The sequence below is a fragment of the Daldinia decipiens genome (assembly GCF_022478715.1).
Source record: "Daldinia decipiens strain CBS 113046 unplaced genomic scaffold F4813scaffold_21, whole genome shotgun sequence".
NCBI classification, from domain to species: domain Eukaryota; kingdom Fungi; phylum Ascomycota; class Sordariomycetes; order Xylariales; family Hypoxylaceae; genus Daldinia; species Daldinia decipiens.
Window position 1 is genome coordinate 83007 of NW_026054564.1, and position 17566 is coordinate 100572.

Sequence of the window (17566 nt, forward strand, 5' to 3'; positions counted from 1 at the left end):
TGCTTCAGCCACGAACCCAATTTTCTAGAAGTAATAACCGTACAGGCAGCTTGTACCAATAGGGGATAGGTACATAGTTTCTTAGGTAATATATCTATTAATCTATTAAATAGGATAATCGAAGATAAAGCCACCAGAATTATGTTGTAATTGCCACGATATTCACATGACTTCGCGACATTTCAACGCCAACTATTTTATAGTCGCACCTGTTACACCTGCATTAACGCGTCTAACGCATGTTCGGTGACTCTCAGACAAAGGACCTATCACAAAGGGTCTATTGTATTGAATATTAAATGGTTAATAGTCACCTCTAGCCTACCTATCTTAGGTAGGTAATTATGTGATAGTTACCTATAAAAATATATAAAACCTAAACTATGGATTCGGATGAATTCGACGACGATATTGCCGACGAAGATCTTATCATCGCCGCCAGTCAGGTGCCGGTTCCAGTTCGTAGTCAACCTGCCAAGATCAACCAAAGTCGATTTCAACCCCACGTCCAACGGCCACCAGTTCAGGGGAACAAACCCAATTCAATTCACACAAGCTCACTGGTATGAATATATTGATTTCTATTTTCTTGGGCGTGACTATGAATTGCCTCAAGTTATGATATTATGACTATCATGATTCTTGGTGTTGCTCAACAGTATCTTGGTTTGGTATTTCGAAGGACCGCACTAACACGCATCTCAGCAGCGATCAAATTCTAATGGACAATCTTTCATTGACCTTGACGACTTACCTTCAGATGCATTCTCAAGCCCACTAGCAGATGCTCAGCCTGTGTCTCAGAAGGGACCAGCAGGCTTTCTGCAGCCACAACGGATTGGTGACCCAGTCCCTACTTATCGCCAGACTACCTTATTTGGTCAAACAATTCAACGAGATCCTGGTTCCGGATCTTCTCAGTCCAATAGAAACCGAGCGTTCCGTGTAGATTTACCACCCGAGCCGCCAACTCATCATGAACTAGACTTAGAAGCCATGAAAACTTGGGTTTATCCTACAAACCTGGGGCCCACTCGAGACTACCAGTTCAGTATTGTTAAGAATGGCCTGTTCAACAACACTCTCGTCGCTCTCCCTACGGGATTGGGCAAAACGTTTATTGCAGCTACTATCATGTTAAACTACTTTCGCTGGATGAAATCAGCCAAGATCGTGTTTGTGGCCCCTACCAAGCCGCTTGTATCGCAGCAGGTCGACGCGTGTTTCCATATTGCCGGTATTCCAAGATCGCAGACAACCTTGCTCACAGGAGAGATACCGCCAGCTCTTCGAGCAGAAGAGTGGGGGTCTAGAAGGGTCTTCTTTATGACTCCGCAAACGTTGGAGAATGATTTATCTTCAGGGTATGCAGATCCCAAGTCGATTGGCTTACTAGTAGTAGACGAAGCCCATAGGGCTACGGGAAATTATTCCTACGTAAAAGTCGTCAGCTTTTTAAGGCGATTCACCAGTAGCTTTCGCATACTTGCCCTGACAGCAACCCCCGGATCCAAAGTTGAGTCGGTACAGGAGGTTATCGACAACCTCGCTATTTCACATGTGGAGATCCGCACCGAGGAATCCATGGATATCCGCCAATATGTTCACCAGAGAGATGAAGACATTGTTCTGTTAGATCCGTCGGATGAGATGAATTTCGTCAGAGACTTATTTTCGCAGGCCTTAAAGCCACTCGTGGAAAAGCTAAGTCAGCAGAACATTTACTATGGTCGCGACCCGATGAGTCTCACAGTGTATGGTCTCCTTCAAGCCAGGAAAGATTGGATGGCTCGTGGCGGGCAACATGTCAACCAAGGGGTAAAATTCATGACCATGGCAATCTTCGCTGTTTTGACAAGTCTAGCCCATGGCATCAAACTACTGAATTTCCACGGCATCAAGCCGTTTTATGACAGCTTAGTCCAATTTCGGGATGAAACCGAAGGGAAGGGCGAGAAGGGTTCCAAATTTAAGAAGCAGATTATCGAATCTCCCAGTTTTCAGGAAATGATGGATAAAATCGCCAGCTGGTCGAAGAAGGATGATTTCGTCAGCCACCCAAAACTCACATATCTGTCCGATACAGTCTTGAACCATTTTATGGATGCAGGCGATGGCCGGGAAGGCGGTTCTACTAACACCAGAATCATAGTCTTCAGTGAATATCGCGACAGCGCCGAGGAAATCGTACGGGTCCTTAATATTCATAAGCCACTTATCCGTGCCGCAGTGTTCGTTGGACAAGCAGACTCGAAAAGATCAGGAGGCATGAAACAGGCTGAGCAGATCGAACGAATACAGAAATTCAAGAAAGGTGAATTCAATGTCCTTGTCGCCACTTCAATCGGTGAGGAAGGACTAGATATTGGTCAAGTAGATCTCATCGTATGCTACGATGCGTCCGCATCACCAATTCGAATGCTTCAGAGAATGGGACGAACCGGAAGAAAGCGTGCCGGGCGTGTTGTTTTACTCCTGATGCGAGGGAAGGAGGAGGATAATTACGCAAAATCCAAAGACGGATACGAGAAGATGCAGCTCATGATATGCGATGGTAGCCGCTTCAACTTCCGTCATGACCTCTCAACAAGAATAGTCCCAAGAGATATCAGGCCCGAAGTTGATATGAGAGCTGTAGAGATTCCCGTGGAAAACACCCAGGCTGAAGGTCTCCCCGAGCCCAAGAAAGGGAAGCCACGAAAAAAGAAGCCACCTAAGAAGTTTCATATGCCTGATGGAGTCGAAACTGGCTTCGCGAGTGTTGCTTCTCTGCTAGGGAAGAAGTCAGAGCCCAGAAAGGCAAAGGAAGTCCCCGTGCCTGTACCGGTTGAAGAGGATGAGATTGTCGATATACCAGCTCTTGACCGAATTTTACTCAACAAGAACCAGGTTGAAGAATTGCATAAGAAATACAAGAGTCTCTCATACCACCGAGACTCGATGGAAGACATTGAGCAAGTGGATTTGGCCGCAAATCCTACCGCGCAGAGGACATTGCGGAAGACCGTGAATGTGAAGCATGGCGCGTATACGAAACGTTGCGTGAAGTTGTTCAAGACATTAGCGACGTCACAGTCTCCTTCAGACCGCTTCGATAAACCGTACAACGAAGCAGAAGCGCGTCGTTACCGTCGACTACCACTTCCAAACTATGGACCTAATTCGGATGGTGACGCCGCAGATGAACCAGTGCGTAAGAAAAGAAAGATGGCATCTCCCATTCCAGAGGAAAATGCCGAAGTTGAAGAGTTGCCAGCCGCCTCGTCTCGTCCACCGCGGCCAAAGAAAACCTCTATACCCGCGAAACAGAAGCCCTACGCTCGAGCACACCCCCCAAAAGAAGCTGACGACAGCGAAGATGTGGAAGAACTTCCGCCCCCCAAGAAACGCACTGCTAAGTTAAAAACAAAGCCTTCAGCTCCGCGAGAACCACGCGGGCGGCCGAAAAAGAATACACGGGCCCCAGCAGTCTACGACGAGAGTGCTGACGAAGGCGATGATTGCCGCCGCACCAGTGACCTGGATCTGACAGACGACTCAGACGACGGTGCCGACCTAGTGGGTTTTGTCGTCGCAGACGAGATGGCGACATCGAGCAACCCAGCCCCAACCTCATCTTTGCCACGGAGAAACCGGCGCTCAACATCGCCTACATCACCATCTACGCCGTCTACCATCGGCGGCCGTCCCGCAAAGCAGCAGAAGAAGTCGCTATACTACGAGCCTACGCGCTTCGATGCCACGCAGGACAGCGCCGACGACAGTATCCCGTCCATGAGCCAACTCGTTAAGCAGAAACGAACTTCGGATAACCCTGCCGCTCGCAAGGATTCAGATGGTGACGAGGAAAGCGAGGACGATATCCCCGTCCGGAAACGCGCGCGTGCTGCGAAAAAAAGGGGGAATAGGAGGGCTGGGCCGTTTATACTCGATGATGATGATGATGATGATGATAATGATGAAATAGTCGAGGAAAGCGATGGGTATTAACGAATAGATAAATGGATCTCACTGCGTATTCATATTCTTCCTCTCCTCTTGTCTTACTTCATCCTATATAGGAAAGACATGATTCTCTAAACCACCTTGCCTTGCCTTGCCTTGTCTATCTATACTTAAATACCTACATGCTGCCTCAAAGTCTACCGCCTACTTAGTCTACGCCGTACATACCTCCCAACCAATGATATATACACAACTATGTGTACATACCTATTGTTCGTCGCATTATATTGTAACCTGATACCAGGCCAAATGTTTATTTGCTACTTAGCTCCCACGTACGACGTGATAACTGAGCACAACACTACGAGAATCAAACCAAGCCAAGCCGTAACATAGTAGTATGGGTGCATCGGCGGCACTCTCCTCATGCAACACGATTATTCAGAGCCCCTGTGACTACTACCTACTTGCTACCTATATCCTCAGACTACTAATTGTGTTTTGACTTATACCCAACTCCCGCCTCCTTTATATATAGGTATCTATCGGTTATAGCTACCCAATGTTGGCATTTCATCCCCCCCTTTCTCCTGGAACAGCCAGATTCAACAAGTAGTTGCAGCTTCAATTCAAATCACTTCTCTGCTTTATTTCTTCCCTTCTCATCAGATATTCAGGATCTATATTGTATGTGTTTCCATTTCAATTAAAGCTATCCTAATCCTAAACCCGTCAAACCCGACCATATCTGCAAGATCCCAAGCATGAACGAAACAAACGTATGTCAACTCGTCCTAGTCTAACTGCTACACCATCGTTTCCATGATGATGTCAACAATATACTCACATCCGTTCGACTAGTTAGCCGTCATATCGCTCAAAAATATCAACCCCAACTCCAACCAGGTATAAGAACAATGCTCGTGGATAACATCGGTATATCTCCGTCTCGGGCATCAGAAACAACCAGCTTTAACAACACCTATAATATAGACCAGCGTCATACTCTACTCCGGCAGGTGTCAAACTGATGAGGTTGCCGACCGCAAAAATGCACACGGTATCGTGAACCGCGGGTCATCAATTCGTAACACACCAATACGCCAATCCACCCGCTTCTCGAATCTCAATGCAAAAGCGATAATATCAAGTCCAGTTCGTGTTCCGACTACGCTTTGCATCTCAAGCCGCCACGCTTCTGCCCATTGTAGTGCCCCAGCGGAATCTTCTCAGGGTTCCACTGCCGCTTCTAATCACGTCTCTTCCGCAGTTGCTTCCGTCGGCTACGGCGCTGGCATTAGTACCCAGACTACCGAGGGTTTCCTGACGGCCGACTTCTCTTCCGATAACATAGCCTGCCCCGAAGCCTACGACGGAGACAAGAACCACAACGCCGGCGCTTACAACCCATGTCAGAAGGGTTGGGCTAATGAGAGCTTCCTCGCCCGAAGCCACATTGGTCTTCTTCTTCTTAGTTGCCCGCGGCGATTTTGTAGCGGGTGTGGGTGTGGCTGTTCGCTTAACCTTCTCGCCTGCCGATTCGCGAGCTGTAGTCGCTGGTGGGTTTGCTCTAGAAGACTGGCCAGCTTGTGTCTGGGCCGTCGGCGGTGGGGCCATTAGTTCGCTTTCGGGAACGAAACGCAGCTCTACAGGTTGGTTCCCAGTGGCTGCAGGAGAACGCTCATCCATTTGCTTTTCGCCATCCTTGGTTCGCTTACCGGCTGCAGCTGCACAGCTAAGCAGGGTCGTCAAACTAGCACGCAGTGCCGCATCGTTGTCAGCCTGGTAATGCGGTGGCATAAAATTAGGGGCGCGACGGTCGATGCGAGTCTGGGATCGCTGGCCGAACGACGGCCGGTGATGCTGAGGAATGGTCGAACTCGCTGAGTGTCGGTGGGTCAAATGCGAAGGCGGGTGCGAGAATGCATTTGGCTGAGGTTGAAACGGCTCCGAAGGGCGTTGAGCCAGTGCCGTCGCACGATCGTCATCGTCACTCGAGTCATCTTCAACGGGCTGAGCCGAGTGTCGCAGAGGAGTGGTCCCAGTAGGTCGAGGAGAAGCAATATTCTCGGCGGAGCTGGTTAAAACTTGGTCGTCCTCGCTCTCGCTCTCTTCGTACTCTTCTTGACTGCTGCTTGTACCAGCCTGACCAGCGTGGGCGGCAACAAAAGTGGGTTGTCGAGCATCGGGTCGGGCATAAGACTGCGGATGTAAACGTCGTCGCCTTCGAGCGTCGTAAGAGGAGCCCACTTGTAGCCCCGTAGTGACGATCTCGTCTCCGATGGACGAGACGGAGGACGAGGAAGGGTGCGAGGCCACCTCAATCCATGATTCTGATATGGTTATGTTTGGTTCACGGCAGTGTAACAGGTTAGGCTCACCATCGTTTCGTTGGCGCTGTTGGTCGGATGCAGGCCGCATTGCAGCAGGATTAGCGACCCGCCGAGAGTCGTTGCTACGTTGCCAGTTATGGCCCGACATGTTGTTTGGAAAATAAATGAAAATAAAACACGACGGCTTAGGAAAGATAATAACAAAAAAAAAGGTAAAAGACGCCCTGGATAGATGCTTGGATAAATCGAGATAGATGACGGGCGACGACGGTTAGGCAGTTGAATCCGAGAGTAGCAATCTAATGATAGGTACTAACAATGAGCGCTATTCACCGACCGTCGGCGATTAAGCTTAGAAGGCTTAAGAGGCTCGAGAGACTTGGTAGGTTTGGGGGATTTGGGGGCACCAAGTCGCCGTCTCCAACAAGAGGCCAGCAAAGGAAATGCCCCGCGCTCACTGAAGCAGGGATCCACTGATATGCGTTAGTTCATTCGTGCCAGGTATTAATATTGTGCAATAGGTACATGCATAGAAAGGGTAGAAGGGTTTATGTAGTAGGTATGATATTGCACACGTACGCTTCCAAGTCTGAAGATAGGCCGAGGGTGTTGAGCAATAAAAACCAGGAGGTCGAATCAACGTAACGATTCGATTTGAAAAGAGCCAAAGGACGAGGAATCCGGGTTCATAATAGGATGGTCGACGCGTGGGATGTTCCTAAAACGAATGATACTGGCTATGCACCTAACCTAGGTACGAATGGTCAAGGGTCACACGCAAAAGGGTATGAGTCGGGACCTAACAAGTGACAGGATGGTGGAATGATAAGAAGAGAAGTGAGTTTCCCTAATGAGCCCGTCTTTGTTTCTTATTGCCTTAGATAGAACAGAGTCCCCTATCGCAATCGGCCAGCTTGTGGAAATGAGATTTTGGCGGGGTGCTAATAATACATTTTGAATGGTACATGTAAGAAAGGATGATATCCCAACCAACAGTTAGTGGAAGGAAAGTAGAGTACATTTGAAGTTAGTAGTACCTACCGAATCAGCATCTATACTTCGTACAGATTTGGAATAGCGTCTTGGCAGATCTTGCCGATAACGTGCGCGTACAATACAATATAAGATGGGTCCACTAATTTATTTGAGCTGCTGCATCACATCTGGGTACTTCCATGCACTTGCCCAAACTCTTCCAAGTCTACTTATGTAGGTACCTCTTGTGAAACAGAGATCATCCGATATAAACATCTGACTGCTCATATATCTTCATATATCTGCCTATTCATATATGCATCAGGTAGCAGACAGATAAATAAGTACATAGTCAACACTAGGTTTGATACCAAACTCTAACAGATTACATATACCATCGGATCACGGGTCGGGCAGTGCAGATGTCACCAGCCCCCTGGAGGAGGGTGCAGGTGGTCATAGATGTGTCAGGCACGTCCACACTACGCCTTATTTGGCACGCTAGCCCTGTCTTGCTTCTATCTCGTTAATATACTAGGTTAGATTAGTATACTAGGTTAGGTTAGTACTAAGCCTCCAGTGTTAGACTTATCTATATAATATACATAAACTATCAATATCCAAGACATTCAAGTTACCTTCGTATAGTTAATAAGAAGTTAATAAGAAGCGGTCATAACTCACAACATATACCTAATGTCGAGACATAATATCAGATAAATGACTAGGGCAACATATTTCCAATGAGATTATAACCATATGACATATATGCGAAAAGACAATATTATGTAGGTTACTAATATCCAGTCACATTACCAAAGCTAAATGTTAATCATTTCCATCAATGTCAGCTTTGATCTCACCTCTTGCATATATAGCTTGTTTTCTAATAAGCTGACGAGGCTAATAACCCTAGCCTAGAAGTAATAATACGCCAACAACAACACTTAACCAATAAGCTACCAGATATCACGTTTTAGGCTCTTCCATCCAGTTACTTATTAATAAGGGGCAGGTATACCCTCCTTAAATAGTCCTAGTATCTGGGTTACTATAGCCCTATTGTATCCTAATGAGTACGCCGTGAATTATAAGTCGGGTAGACTAATATGTAGACTTTATTAGAGATGCACCAATGAGCTACCTTAATAGCATAATGGCGTGTAATCTAAGGGCGAACACTATATCGTTACATGAACTACGTGTTGAAAGTTGAAGCAAGAAGCAAGAAAATAACATCATTACTTCGCAGGGAACTCTAAACCTAGGTATCTACAGGACCTTGAGCTATACATACAGGATATCCTCTATTCTAGATATCTCATATAGAATCCTAACAATATGGCACTAGTTAACCAATGTGGTTACAAGTTTGTTACCAAGCCCCACACACCATGAGGCTGCCCTACAGGTGTACGTGCAGGCGGTAACGCGAAGCCTATAAATTCGCTATAATCGATTGACGACAGCTCTGGCTTCTGTCCATCACCCGCTTGTTGCTCCCGCTGTAAAGGGGTTTGAAAAATCCCTGGATATTTTTGTTGACATTAGGCACGCTTTTGTCCTTGGCTTGTTCAGTCGTCTCTTTCTAGTCCAAAGTTTCCCACACTTCACCAGTAGCAGGGTTGCTCCCAGTTCCTAGTTTTTGTATTATGTAATATATTCCATTAGTGTTGTATTGCAACTTTGTAGCTCTGTTTCTTCGCGTTGTCGCTCTGCTTTCTTGCGTTGTTGCTTTGCTTTAGTTGCCGTGCTTCAACGGCACGGATTTGGCGCTCCAAGTCAGCAATTCGACTCTCTATACTGGAATTTACTTGTATGTACATTTTGCTACCTAGCTGCGCCTTAACTTCCTGGACGAGATGAGGGCTTGTCTGGAGTTTAGAAGGGAATATTGGCGTATGTTTCTATTAATTTCTTGAATGTTGTTATTGTCGGTTCCCTTCTATACTCATAGGATAAGGAATAGATTGTGTTCGTCGTAGAAGGCAATGGATAACGGTTTCCTTAGCACCGGGTGAGTAGGCGACATTATGACAACTGTCCAGGTTTCGGATCTGGTAGGCCTGGACAAGGACCGTTATAAGTAGCTGGGCGTGAAGAATCGGAAATCCTGTGAAGAATCAATCCGAAACCAATGTGCGGATGGTTTTCTTGGACTGGGCCCTGAATTCTGCATTGAACTGTCTTAAGTCTTCCCAAAGACACTCGCCTGGGTCAAGATTAGGTACTTAGCCGATAATAGAACGTCGTGGGCTTCATCTAGGATTACCCTATCTATCTCATGTCTCAGTCGTTTTCTTTATAGAATAGAGCTTCGGGCGTTATTAACATAACGAAAGAGACGGTTTGTTGGGGCCGGGAATTGTATGTAAACAATGGCAGATATATTCGAGCATTCAAGAAGTTGTTTCGTGTGTTGTTACAATGTTTTGGTAGGTTGGACGATAACGATGCAGCTGTTGGGTTACGCGTAAACCAGGAGCGTAAAGTCTATCGATTTGCTACCGCCGGTTGCGAAAATCTATATTATTTTGTTGTAGGATTTTATAACTTCGAATAATTCTTTTTGGTGTTGGTATAGTTGCGTAAAGCCACTGTAAAGGTGCCTCGAAAAAGAGTATGAATCTTATATTTTTGCAAGTACCGTGGTGTAAACAATAGGTAGTCCAAGGGGATTTGTATGTTGACTTCCGAATATAAAGCTGTAGAATTTATTAAGCAGAGTATTAAGTGTTGAAGAAAGTAAACTTTTTATAGGTAAAGTTAGGATTGAAATATGTTTGTGGGATGAAGAGTTGAAAGTTAGGAAGATAGATGCCAAACTGTCGAAGATTAAAAAGATTGTAGTGGATTAGGACTTGGAAGGAACGAAGGGTAGCAACAGTGGGATAATCAATTTGAACACTTGCACATAAGCCTGAGATATCATCTTAGGACAGGAACCTAAGGAAAGAGCTATGAGTGTGCCCGGATATGAAGGTGCGGGTTTAGAGATGCGCGGAGGCAACTACGTCCTAAATGTGTCTTAGGTACATCTAATACATAGGCGGTGTGTCTACATACCTGTAAATAATGATACCATTAATTGCAGTATGGTATGTTAGGTGCTTAGGTGGATAGTTGTGTAGTATTAACCTTGTAAGATAGTGTCTTGATAGCCTCTAATATCTGAAGTATTACCAACTTATTTCATAAACAAATAAAGTACAGTGAGAAGGGTATATATGAACGTACGTATAGGTTCGTGGACACTCCTACCTTATTAATCCTCTTCGCCCTTCCTAATATTTAATACAGAAAACTGGCTATAATCTTTGAGAGCCAATTCTCTTTAAACCGCATGAATAATAAATAAGGTTATGACGCCCAATGGTGTTACTGGTGTGGATAGGGGATTACGAATAACCAAAGGGTTATTATGCCTTAAAGCAATATGTTGAGGTTACAAGGCTTTACGACCTAAGGCCTTATGGAACAGGTACTAGCGTAGCTGGTTAGGGACTACGATCTCGAATATACTCTTATGGCTATTCAAACAACCTGGCATCGACATGTTGTATTAGTCTTAATTGAACGAACTGTTACGAGGTATTAGGCACATTTCACATTTACCGAGTTAAAGACTACACTTTTCATGAACTGGTGTAATTGTTTCACTTCTAACCTAAGGAAGCTGTAGGGTAGTAACTATTAAGCTTGTGGGGTGTACAAGGCAGAGTATACTCACCGAGATCCGACTGACCAGAACGTCAGAGTAATCGTAAAGAAACCGTAAGTCATTCGCATTTGAAAGAGAAGAACTTTTTGATGCCCTCGAACGCCGTCATGAAGCCCTCGTAGTCTAGAAGCTTGATTCACCTCCAGATGCTGGGAACGTGGCCCCGAGCATAGGGAGGTTCGTATCAACTTCGTCGACTGAAAAAGCCCTCAGAGCCCACAGAAGGAAAAGCCGACTTGATAAAAAACTGATATACGTAGATGCATATAGCATCAGCACAGATGACTGTGCTCTCAGTTTGAAGCCCTCGAACCCTCAAGCCCTCAGAATCCACATGGAGGTTACCCTCCGATCAAGCCCACAGGTCAAATCACAGCTTCTTATAGAAGCCTAGCCCTCAAAGCCCACAACTCCAGAGGAGTTTATAGTTTCGGAGAAGCCGACGAACCCACAAAGCCAACCGTCATGTGTGTCAAAGAACCCTCAGAATAGAGTCTAGTGCGGCTATGCCACTTTAAAAAGTGGTCTTCTTGCCTTGGAACGACGCGCCACCTCGAGAGCCAAAGCCACCACGTCCACCACCGCCACGACCCCCGAAGCCGCCGCCACCACCACCTCGGCCGCCGAAACCACCACGTCCACGGCCACCTCCGCGGCCACCTCCGCCACGACCTCCAAAGCCACCACCACCACGGCCGCCCGAGTTACCGTCACGGGGCGGTCGCTGGCTGGCGAAGTCAAGACGGACAGCGCGAGAATTTCGGCCCTCACCGATGTAGGCGCCATTCTTGGCGTCATATACGGTTTTGGCATCTTCAACTGACTGGAAGGATACGTAACCGAAGCCTTTGCGGTTGCCGGAGTCACTACTCTAATATTAGTGTCAAGGCACGGAGATGAAAATCGATAGAGATACGTACGGGTCGGTGGGAAGTCGAACACTCTTGACTTCGCTGACCTCGCCGAAGAATGCAGTAACCATCTCCTCATCAACATCCCATGGGAGGTTGCCAACAAATAAGGTATCGCTCTCCGGGCTCGCGACATCGCCGTGTTGGCGGGCACGGTCGGCAGCACGAGCGTTGGGGGTAGCGTCCTCAGCGGGACGGGGCTTAGAAGGGTCTAGTCTCATGGGACGGTTGTCAAGTTCAACGCCGTTCATCTTGTCGAAAGCAGCCTGAGCAGCCTCAGGGTTTGCAAAGTCGACGTATCCGAAGCCACGAGAGCGTTGCATGGCCTTGTCAGTGACGACACGAGCGTTTGTAAGGTCGGCGCAATCCTTGAATGCGTCGTATAGCTTCTCGTCATCCACAGCCCAACCGAGATTTCCGACGAAGAGAGTAGAGCTCTTCTCCTCAGACTCCTCATCCGTCTTAGTCTTCTTAAAGGGTGTAGAGGTCTCTTCTTCGGCCTTACGCTTCTTCGGCTGCTCAGGCTTCTTTTCAGCCTCAGAATCAGCATCGCTAGAGTCATCAGAACCTTCCTCTGCATCAGAAGAGTCGGAAGAGTCCGAGTCGTCCGAGTCCTTAGCCGATGACTTGAATTCGCGTTAGCTAGGCACAATAGAATATGTTCTGATAATCAACATACCTCTTTCTTAGCCTTGTCTGCAGTAGGCTTAGCGTCGGCGGCAGCATCACTGTCGTCGCTGTCCTCGTCGGAATCGGATGAGTCTTCTGACTCGGACTTAGCGGCCTTAGCTTTGGCCTTGCCGTTGGTCTTGCCATTGGCAACGGGCTTAGCAGCTTTGCCGTTAGCCTTGGCCTTTGCAGCAGGCTTCTCCTCCTCAGACTCGGAAGCAGAGTCGTCAGAGTCTTCATCCGAAGAGCCGGAAGCATCATCAGATCCAGAGTCGTTGGAGTCAGAGTCAGACTCAGAGTCCTCGGACTCGGACTCGACCTTCTTCTTCTTAAGATCCTTGCCCTTCACAGCCTTTGAGGCGACATCCTTGGCAATCTGCTTGGACTTAGCTTTGGGGCTGTCGGTGGCTTTGGTGACGCCGGCATTCTTGACAGCACTGAGGGGCTTGGAAGCCTTCGCGGCTTTGCCGTTTGCTTGCTTGACCTTGCCCATTGTTGGATCTAAGTGAAGAGATTGGGGTATTGTTTAAGATAATCGTCTTCGACGCGTGTAATGTTGGAGTTGGGAAGAAAGGATTGTTGGAAGAAATGGATTGGGAGCTGTATTATATCCTGTAGAAGAAGGCGTGGTTGGTAGCTCAAAAAAAAAAATTTCGAGGGACCAGAGGAAAATTTCATTCTGCCGGTGGGGCATATGCGGGCGGTAAGCCCTAGCTTGTGTGATAGCTTAATTCAAGTTTTGTGATAGCACGGCCCAATAAACCATATTTGTTCACGCTAGCTCACCTAGTGTGGTTCACGGAAGTAGCGCTCTTTCTGTTAGTTAATGGCTTTGTACCTAAGTACTTATGTACGTACAACTTTTACAACTTTTATCAACAAGCCACGTGATTATACTATGTACATGTAGCATACCACATTGGAATCGCTTGATTGCTGACTTGGTGGAAGCTCCATTACGAAATAACGGAGACTGGTGATTCAACCACTGCAACTTAGAGCTCTCTTCCTAGCAACCAATCAATTACGGATTGAATCGTCCGAGTCTCTTCGTGACCAAAATGCCGACCCCTGAATCCGAAGCTTTCCTGGCGAAGAAGCCGACCGTCCCTCCCACATTCGACGGTGTTGATTACGACGACAACAAGAGATTTAAGCAGGCGCAAGATGCTATCATCCGAGAGCAGTGGGTGCAAGTTATGATGGGACGACTTGTCCGAGAGGAGCTGGGCAAATGCTATTACCGAGAGGGTGTTAACCACCTGGAGAAGTGCGGTGCTCTACGAGGTTAGTTAGATCCGTCGCCGTTCTTAGAGGCTCTATGGGTGTTGGATGGGCATCCCGATACATTAGTATGAGATAATAGAGATATTTCTTTTGAAAAGAGAGCACCGGGTTTACTTATAGCTACGAGACTAACAAGACAATAGAGAAATACCTCCAGATGCTCAAGGACCACCGGGTACGGGGTTACCTATTCGAACAACAGAACTACATCTCGAAGACTTCATAGACGGAGAAAAAGAAAGGCAAGATGAGTTCTACGGTTATCAATGGCATACATGATGAAGATGCATAGGGTACGAGGACTGCTTTGGACAGAGCTCTTTACATGAGGGTGTATCCGGTGCGATGCGGATACTTGTCCGTCCGCGGTAACCCGTGTATTGTACATTTTTAACAACAATCTCAATGTGAAAACGACATAAATCCCGCCTAATGACTTAAAAAAGCAAATAATTTGGTTATACTCGCGCTTAGGATATCTAATTAATAGCTCATAGCTGTAAAGAGGCCGGTATGTAATTACATAAGGCTCTTATCCCTATCATAACCGGGTCCGTAGCCTCCCGCCCCAATTGTCATCGGCGAAAACTAACCTAAAGCTCCGACTCTTACAAAAATTCTGGAGCTTCGATAATTCGTGCTCTAAAATCCATACCTTATCCCACCAGCGTCTTGCGCAATCCCACGCAAGTAGCCAACAGCATTCGCTATGATATGCCAGCGATGTCTCCAGCGAGCCTCGGCGCTCACCTCGCGCATGCCTATTAGAACTCCGGCCCCGCTCCTACGGCCGTTCTCCAGCACTATTGCGCGCCGGACATCTTCTCCCGCTCCCGAACCACCATCACCGTCTACGAGCGAACCGCCCGTGTTCAGCACGCCGCTAGCCGACGCCGCTACCGAGGAAAAGCCTGTGCTGTCGGCGTGTCCGGAGGGAACCATACTGACGGGTCTTAATTACTTCAAAAACCGGACAGATCCTGTTGCGCTAGCCGATGATGCGTATCCGGAGTGGCTGTGGAAGTGTCTAGAGGTGCAAAAGAAGGCGGACGAGGAGGCGGACGATGATGCCGGTGATGAATTTTGTAAGCAACCCCCCTTCTTTTCTCTTCTTCTGTCTCTCCTTTTTCTCGGTTGCCCTTGCTTCCCTTACCCTACCTCGACCTATCCATACCATCCAAGAATCCCAGACACCCCACTAACCCCCCCTTCTAGCAAAATCCAAGAAACAGCGACGTCTAGCCGCCAAGCGACAACGATTCATGGAAGCCCATCTCCTACTCGAGGGCAATATCGAAGCCCTGGCGCCCAAGATTCCACTACAGCACCAGAGTATCAACTTGCCCGCCAACGAAGAGGGCACCATAGAGGGCGCCGTCGCGGCGCAGCAAGCGAGAGAGGATCTGCGCAAGGCCATGCGCAAGGAGCGGAGGGCCAAGATTAAGGAAAGCAATTACCTCAAGAGCATGTAGTCTATGGTTTATGGTGTGGTCTGGACCGTAACCTAGTCGCTTTTCTGCCCGAGATGTACTATACGCCACTAAACCTGTCACTAAACCTGTCACTAAACCTATATACAAATCAAATATACCAAATCAAATATACCAAAGGACAGGCACTATATACCGTAACAGACAATCTAACGTCATGTAGATCGAATTCTCGGTGTCACGAGTACAGGACAGTAAGTAAAGAGTATTTAACTGATTAATTGAGTATTCAAGCTACTTCGCCTATGTAGCACTAAGGGGTATCGTTCCGAGCCGTATTCTAGTCTTACAATGCCGTTCCTTTTCTAGCACACGCATTCTATATTATGCGCGATTATTCGTTCTAGCCTTTAATCTTCGTCTGTCAAGCCCAGCGCAGCTTTCTTGACGGCAATCTCCTTTTCGAGGTTGGCCTTTGTGAGAAGGACACGCTTCTTCAAGATTGGCGCCGTGACTTCAGAAAGTTGGCGTAGGGTCTCATCGAGTGACTTCTTTAGATGCTCAATCTCGTCGAGCTTCTCTTTGCGTTCTCGCTCCGCCACCAACTGCTCCTCGTCGACGTCGTCGTCGTCGTCACCATCCTCAATATCTTCATCGTCGTCGTCATCTTCATCTTCTTCTGATATGATCTCCTGCATGGCCGCGGGAGTGTTTCCTTCGACTGTCATAGGAGTTTGTGCATCTATTTGCATGGCTGGCGTGGCCGCTGCAGGCTCTTCATGATGCATTCCGCTCTCTGCGAGCTCGGCTTCCATGGCTGCTAACATCTCATCGTCTTCAGCATCCTCTTCCATGTCGTCCTGGGCACCAGCATGGTCTCCAAAATAGTCCTCAGCTTCACCTTCAGCATCTTCTTCGTCGTCGTCATCGTCGTCGGAATCTCCGGAGTCCTCGCCCTCATTGTAGATGAGTTCAGTGTTGGATTCTAAGGCGTTTGCGTCATCCTCGAGGAGTTTGGCTACTTGAGTAGCAGTGCTCTGCCACTGCTTCTCTGATACAGTCTTTCTGAATCGTCGATGGACAGCATCGTGCATGGGAGGGGTAAGACCGTGAGGCCACTTATAGTCGTTTTTAGCAGCCATAGGTGGAAGTGGGATCGTTTTGGCTTCGGCCTCGCTCTTGACAGTTGCAAAGCATAAAAGCATCTCAACAATATCAGAGTTCTTCATCATGTTTTTGCGATCCCAAGACTTCATCGCCTCCGTAATGGTTGGTAGCTGGACAAGAACTGCCGCGTAGTGGGTTCCATCGATGGTGACCATAGCTCGTCGCTGCTTAGCATCGAGAAATTGAACACCGAAATCCGCGCCTCCGTTTTGCTTGGGCAAACCGATAGTGCCTTCAGCCAATGCCTTTTTCAAGTACTCTGTCGCTGCTCCTGGCAAGACGCGAAGAATAAATGTAGTTTCCCGGACAGGATCAACCTCACGGTCGCTAGCTTCGGAGTCGTAAGCATCTCCAGGATGATGCTGGACAGGTTCACCTCTAGGCTTGAATTTGATGGTGCTAATAGGCGTCGACGCCACGTTTGATGCGCGATCCGGCTTCGATATAGTCGGTCTAATCTTGATTGTTTTGCTAGGCCGGTTCGATTCATGTCGAGTGACAGACAATGGTCGATCTTCATCGCTATCGTACGGGCGCTTCTTCGATTCAACAAGCTTCTGCGTTGGCTTGGACGTTCTACCGGCTTTGGACTTGGTTAAAGTTGGTATCTGGGCGACGGGTGTAGCGGCTGGCGTGGTCGGTTGACTACTGATCTTGATCTTAATTTTCCGGCTCTCTCCAGATGGCGTAGGGGTGCCAGCATCGCCGCTGAATGAAGGTTTTCGCGATGCTGTATTGAGCTTGAGGATAGGTCTCGGGTTTTCAGGATTCGACGGAGGCGGCATCTTCTGCGACGTGTCGAGCTTGAGAGTCGGCTTTACGTTGATAGATGACATGATGAAGAGTGTACTTGGATAGGCGAAAGTAATAACTATGCAGTTAGACTCTCGGATGGTGAGATTTAATCCTCTATGTTATGGACCAAACCAGCATCTAGAAGGTAGCCGGTAGATGTTCTGTCTGTCTGTTAGGTATGTAATGAAGAAGTAACATTGAATCGGGACTTGCGCCGCGCACATACAGATGGTGGGGCCGTGAGTTGGAAGTACCTAGGTACCTAACATACTTCGTAGGAGGTACCTAGGTACTTACATACGTAAAAAGATATCGTGTACCTACTGGAAACAA

General features: G+C 47.5%; 6 protein-coding genes across 6 annotated transcripts; 3 read left to right on the forward strand and 3 right to left on the reverse strand.

The window, feature by feature from the left end:
• Positions 1 to 119: 119 nt before the first annotated feature.
• F4813DRAFT_119683 (P-loop containing nucleoside triphosphate hydrolase protein) lies at positions 120 to 4559 on the forward strand. The gene is made up of 2 exons (XM_049238590.1): positions 120 to 563; positions 706 to 4559. The coding sequence occupies exons 1-2, from the start codon at positions 384 to 386 to the stop codon at positions 3988 to 3990; spliced, it is 3465 nt and encodes a 1154-aa protein (XP_049098619.1). The 5' UTR covers positions 120 to 383; the 3' UTR covers positions 3991 to 4559.
• Positions 4560 to 5127: 568 nt separating this feature from the next.
• F4813DRAFT_390363 (uncharacterized protein) lies at positions 5128 to 6426 on the reverse strand (the record flags this gene model as incomplete). The annotated part of the gene is made up of 1 exon (XM_049247004.1): positions 5128 to 6426. One exon carries the CDS (start codon positions 6424 to 6426, stop codon positions 5128 to 5130), a length of 1299 nt encoding a protein of 432 aa, XP_049098620.1.
• Positions 6427 to 11488: 5062 nt separating this feature from the next.
• Positions 11489 to 13047, reverse strand: F4813DRAFT_390364 (uncharacterized protein; the record flags this gene model as incomplete). The annotated part of the gene is made up of 3 exons (XM_049247005.1): positions 11489 to 11840; positions 11895 to 12511; positions 12565 to 13047. The coding sequence occupies 3 exons, from the start codon at positions 13045 to 13047 to the stop codon at positions 11489 to 11491; spliced, it is 1452 nt and encodes a 483-aa protein (XP_049098621.1).
• Positions 13048 to 13464: 417 nt separating this feature from the next.
• F4813DRAFT_362683 (mitochondrial NADH-ubiquinone oxidoreductase 12 kDa subunit precursor) lies at positions 13465 to 14269 on the forward strand. Its single transcript, XM_049243649.1, has 2 exons — positions 13465 to 13841; positions 13985 to 14269. Exons 1-2 carry the CDS (start codon positions 13616 to 13618, stop codon positions 14065 to 14067), a joined length of 309 nt encoding a protein of 102 aa, XP_049098622.1. The 5' UTR covers positions 13465 to 13615; the 3' UTR covers positions 14068 to 14269.
• An 8-nt stretch (positions 14270 to 14277) lies between these two features.
• Positions 14278 to 15497, forward strand: F4813DRAFT_119756 (mitochondrial ribosomal protein L37-domain-containing protein). Its single transcript, XM_049238591.1, has 2 exons — positions 14278 to 14926; positions 15057 to 15497. Exons 1-2 carry the CDS (start codon positions 14551 to 14553, stop codon positions 15311 to 15313), a joined length of 633 nt encoding a protein of 210 aa, XP_049098623.1. The 5' UTR covers positions 14278 to 14550; the 3' UTR covers positions 15314 to 15497.
• On the reverse strand, positions 15477 to 17411 carry F4813DRAFT_119759 (TAFII55 protein conserved region-domain-containing protein). Its single transcript, XM_049238592.1, has one exon. The coding sequence runs from the start codon at positions 17272 to 17274 to the stop codon at positions 15682 to 15684; it is 1593 nt and encodes a 530-aa protein (XP_049098624.1). The 5' UTR covers positions 17275 to 17411; the 3' UTR covers positions 15477 to 15681.
• Positions 17412 to 17566: the final 155 nt, after the last annotated feature.

Excerpts from the sequence above, each read along its gene's own strand:
- F4813DRAFT_119759 (XM_049238592.1), bottom strand. The coding sequence starts at position 17,274 with ATGTCATCTATCAACGTAAAGCCGACTCTCAAGCTCGACACGTCGCAG.
- F4813DRAFT_119756 (XM_049238591.1), top strand. The coding sequence starts at position 14,551 with ATGATATGCCAGCGATGTCTCCAGCGAGCCTCGGCGCTCACCTCGCGC. Across the intron at positions 14,927-15,056 it reads TGATGCCGGTGATGAATTTT|CAAAATCCAAGAAACAGCGA; the intron begins GTAAGCAACCCC and ends CCCCCCTTCTAG.
- F4813DRAFT_362683 (XM_049243649.1), top strand. The coding sequence starts at position 13,616 with ATGCCGACCCCTGAATCCGAAGCTTTCCTGGCGAAGAAGCCGACCGTC. Across the intron at positions 13,842-13,984 it reads GAAGTGCGGTGCTCTACGAG|AGAAATACCTCCAGATGCTC; the intron begins GTTAGTTAGATC and ends ACAAGACAATAG.
- F4813DRAFT_119683 (XM_049238590.1), top strand. The coding sequence starts at position 384 with ATGGATTCGGATGAATTCGACGACGATATTGCCGACGAAGATCTTATC. Across the intron at positions 564-705 it reads CAATTCACACAAGCTCACTG|CAGCGATCAAATTCTAATGG; the intron begins GTATGAATATAT and ends CACGCATCTCAG.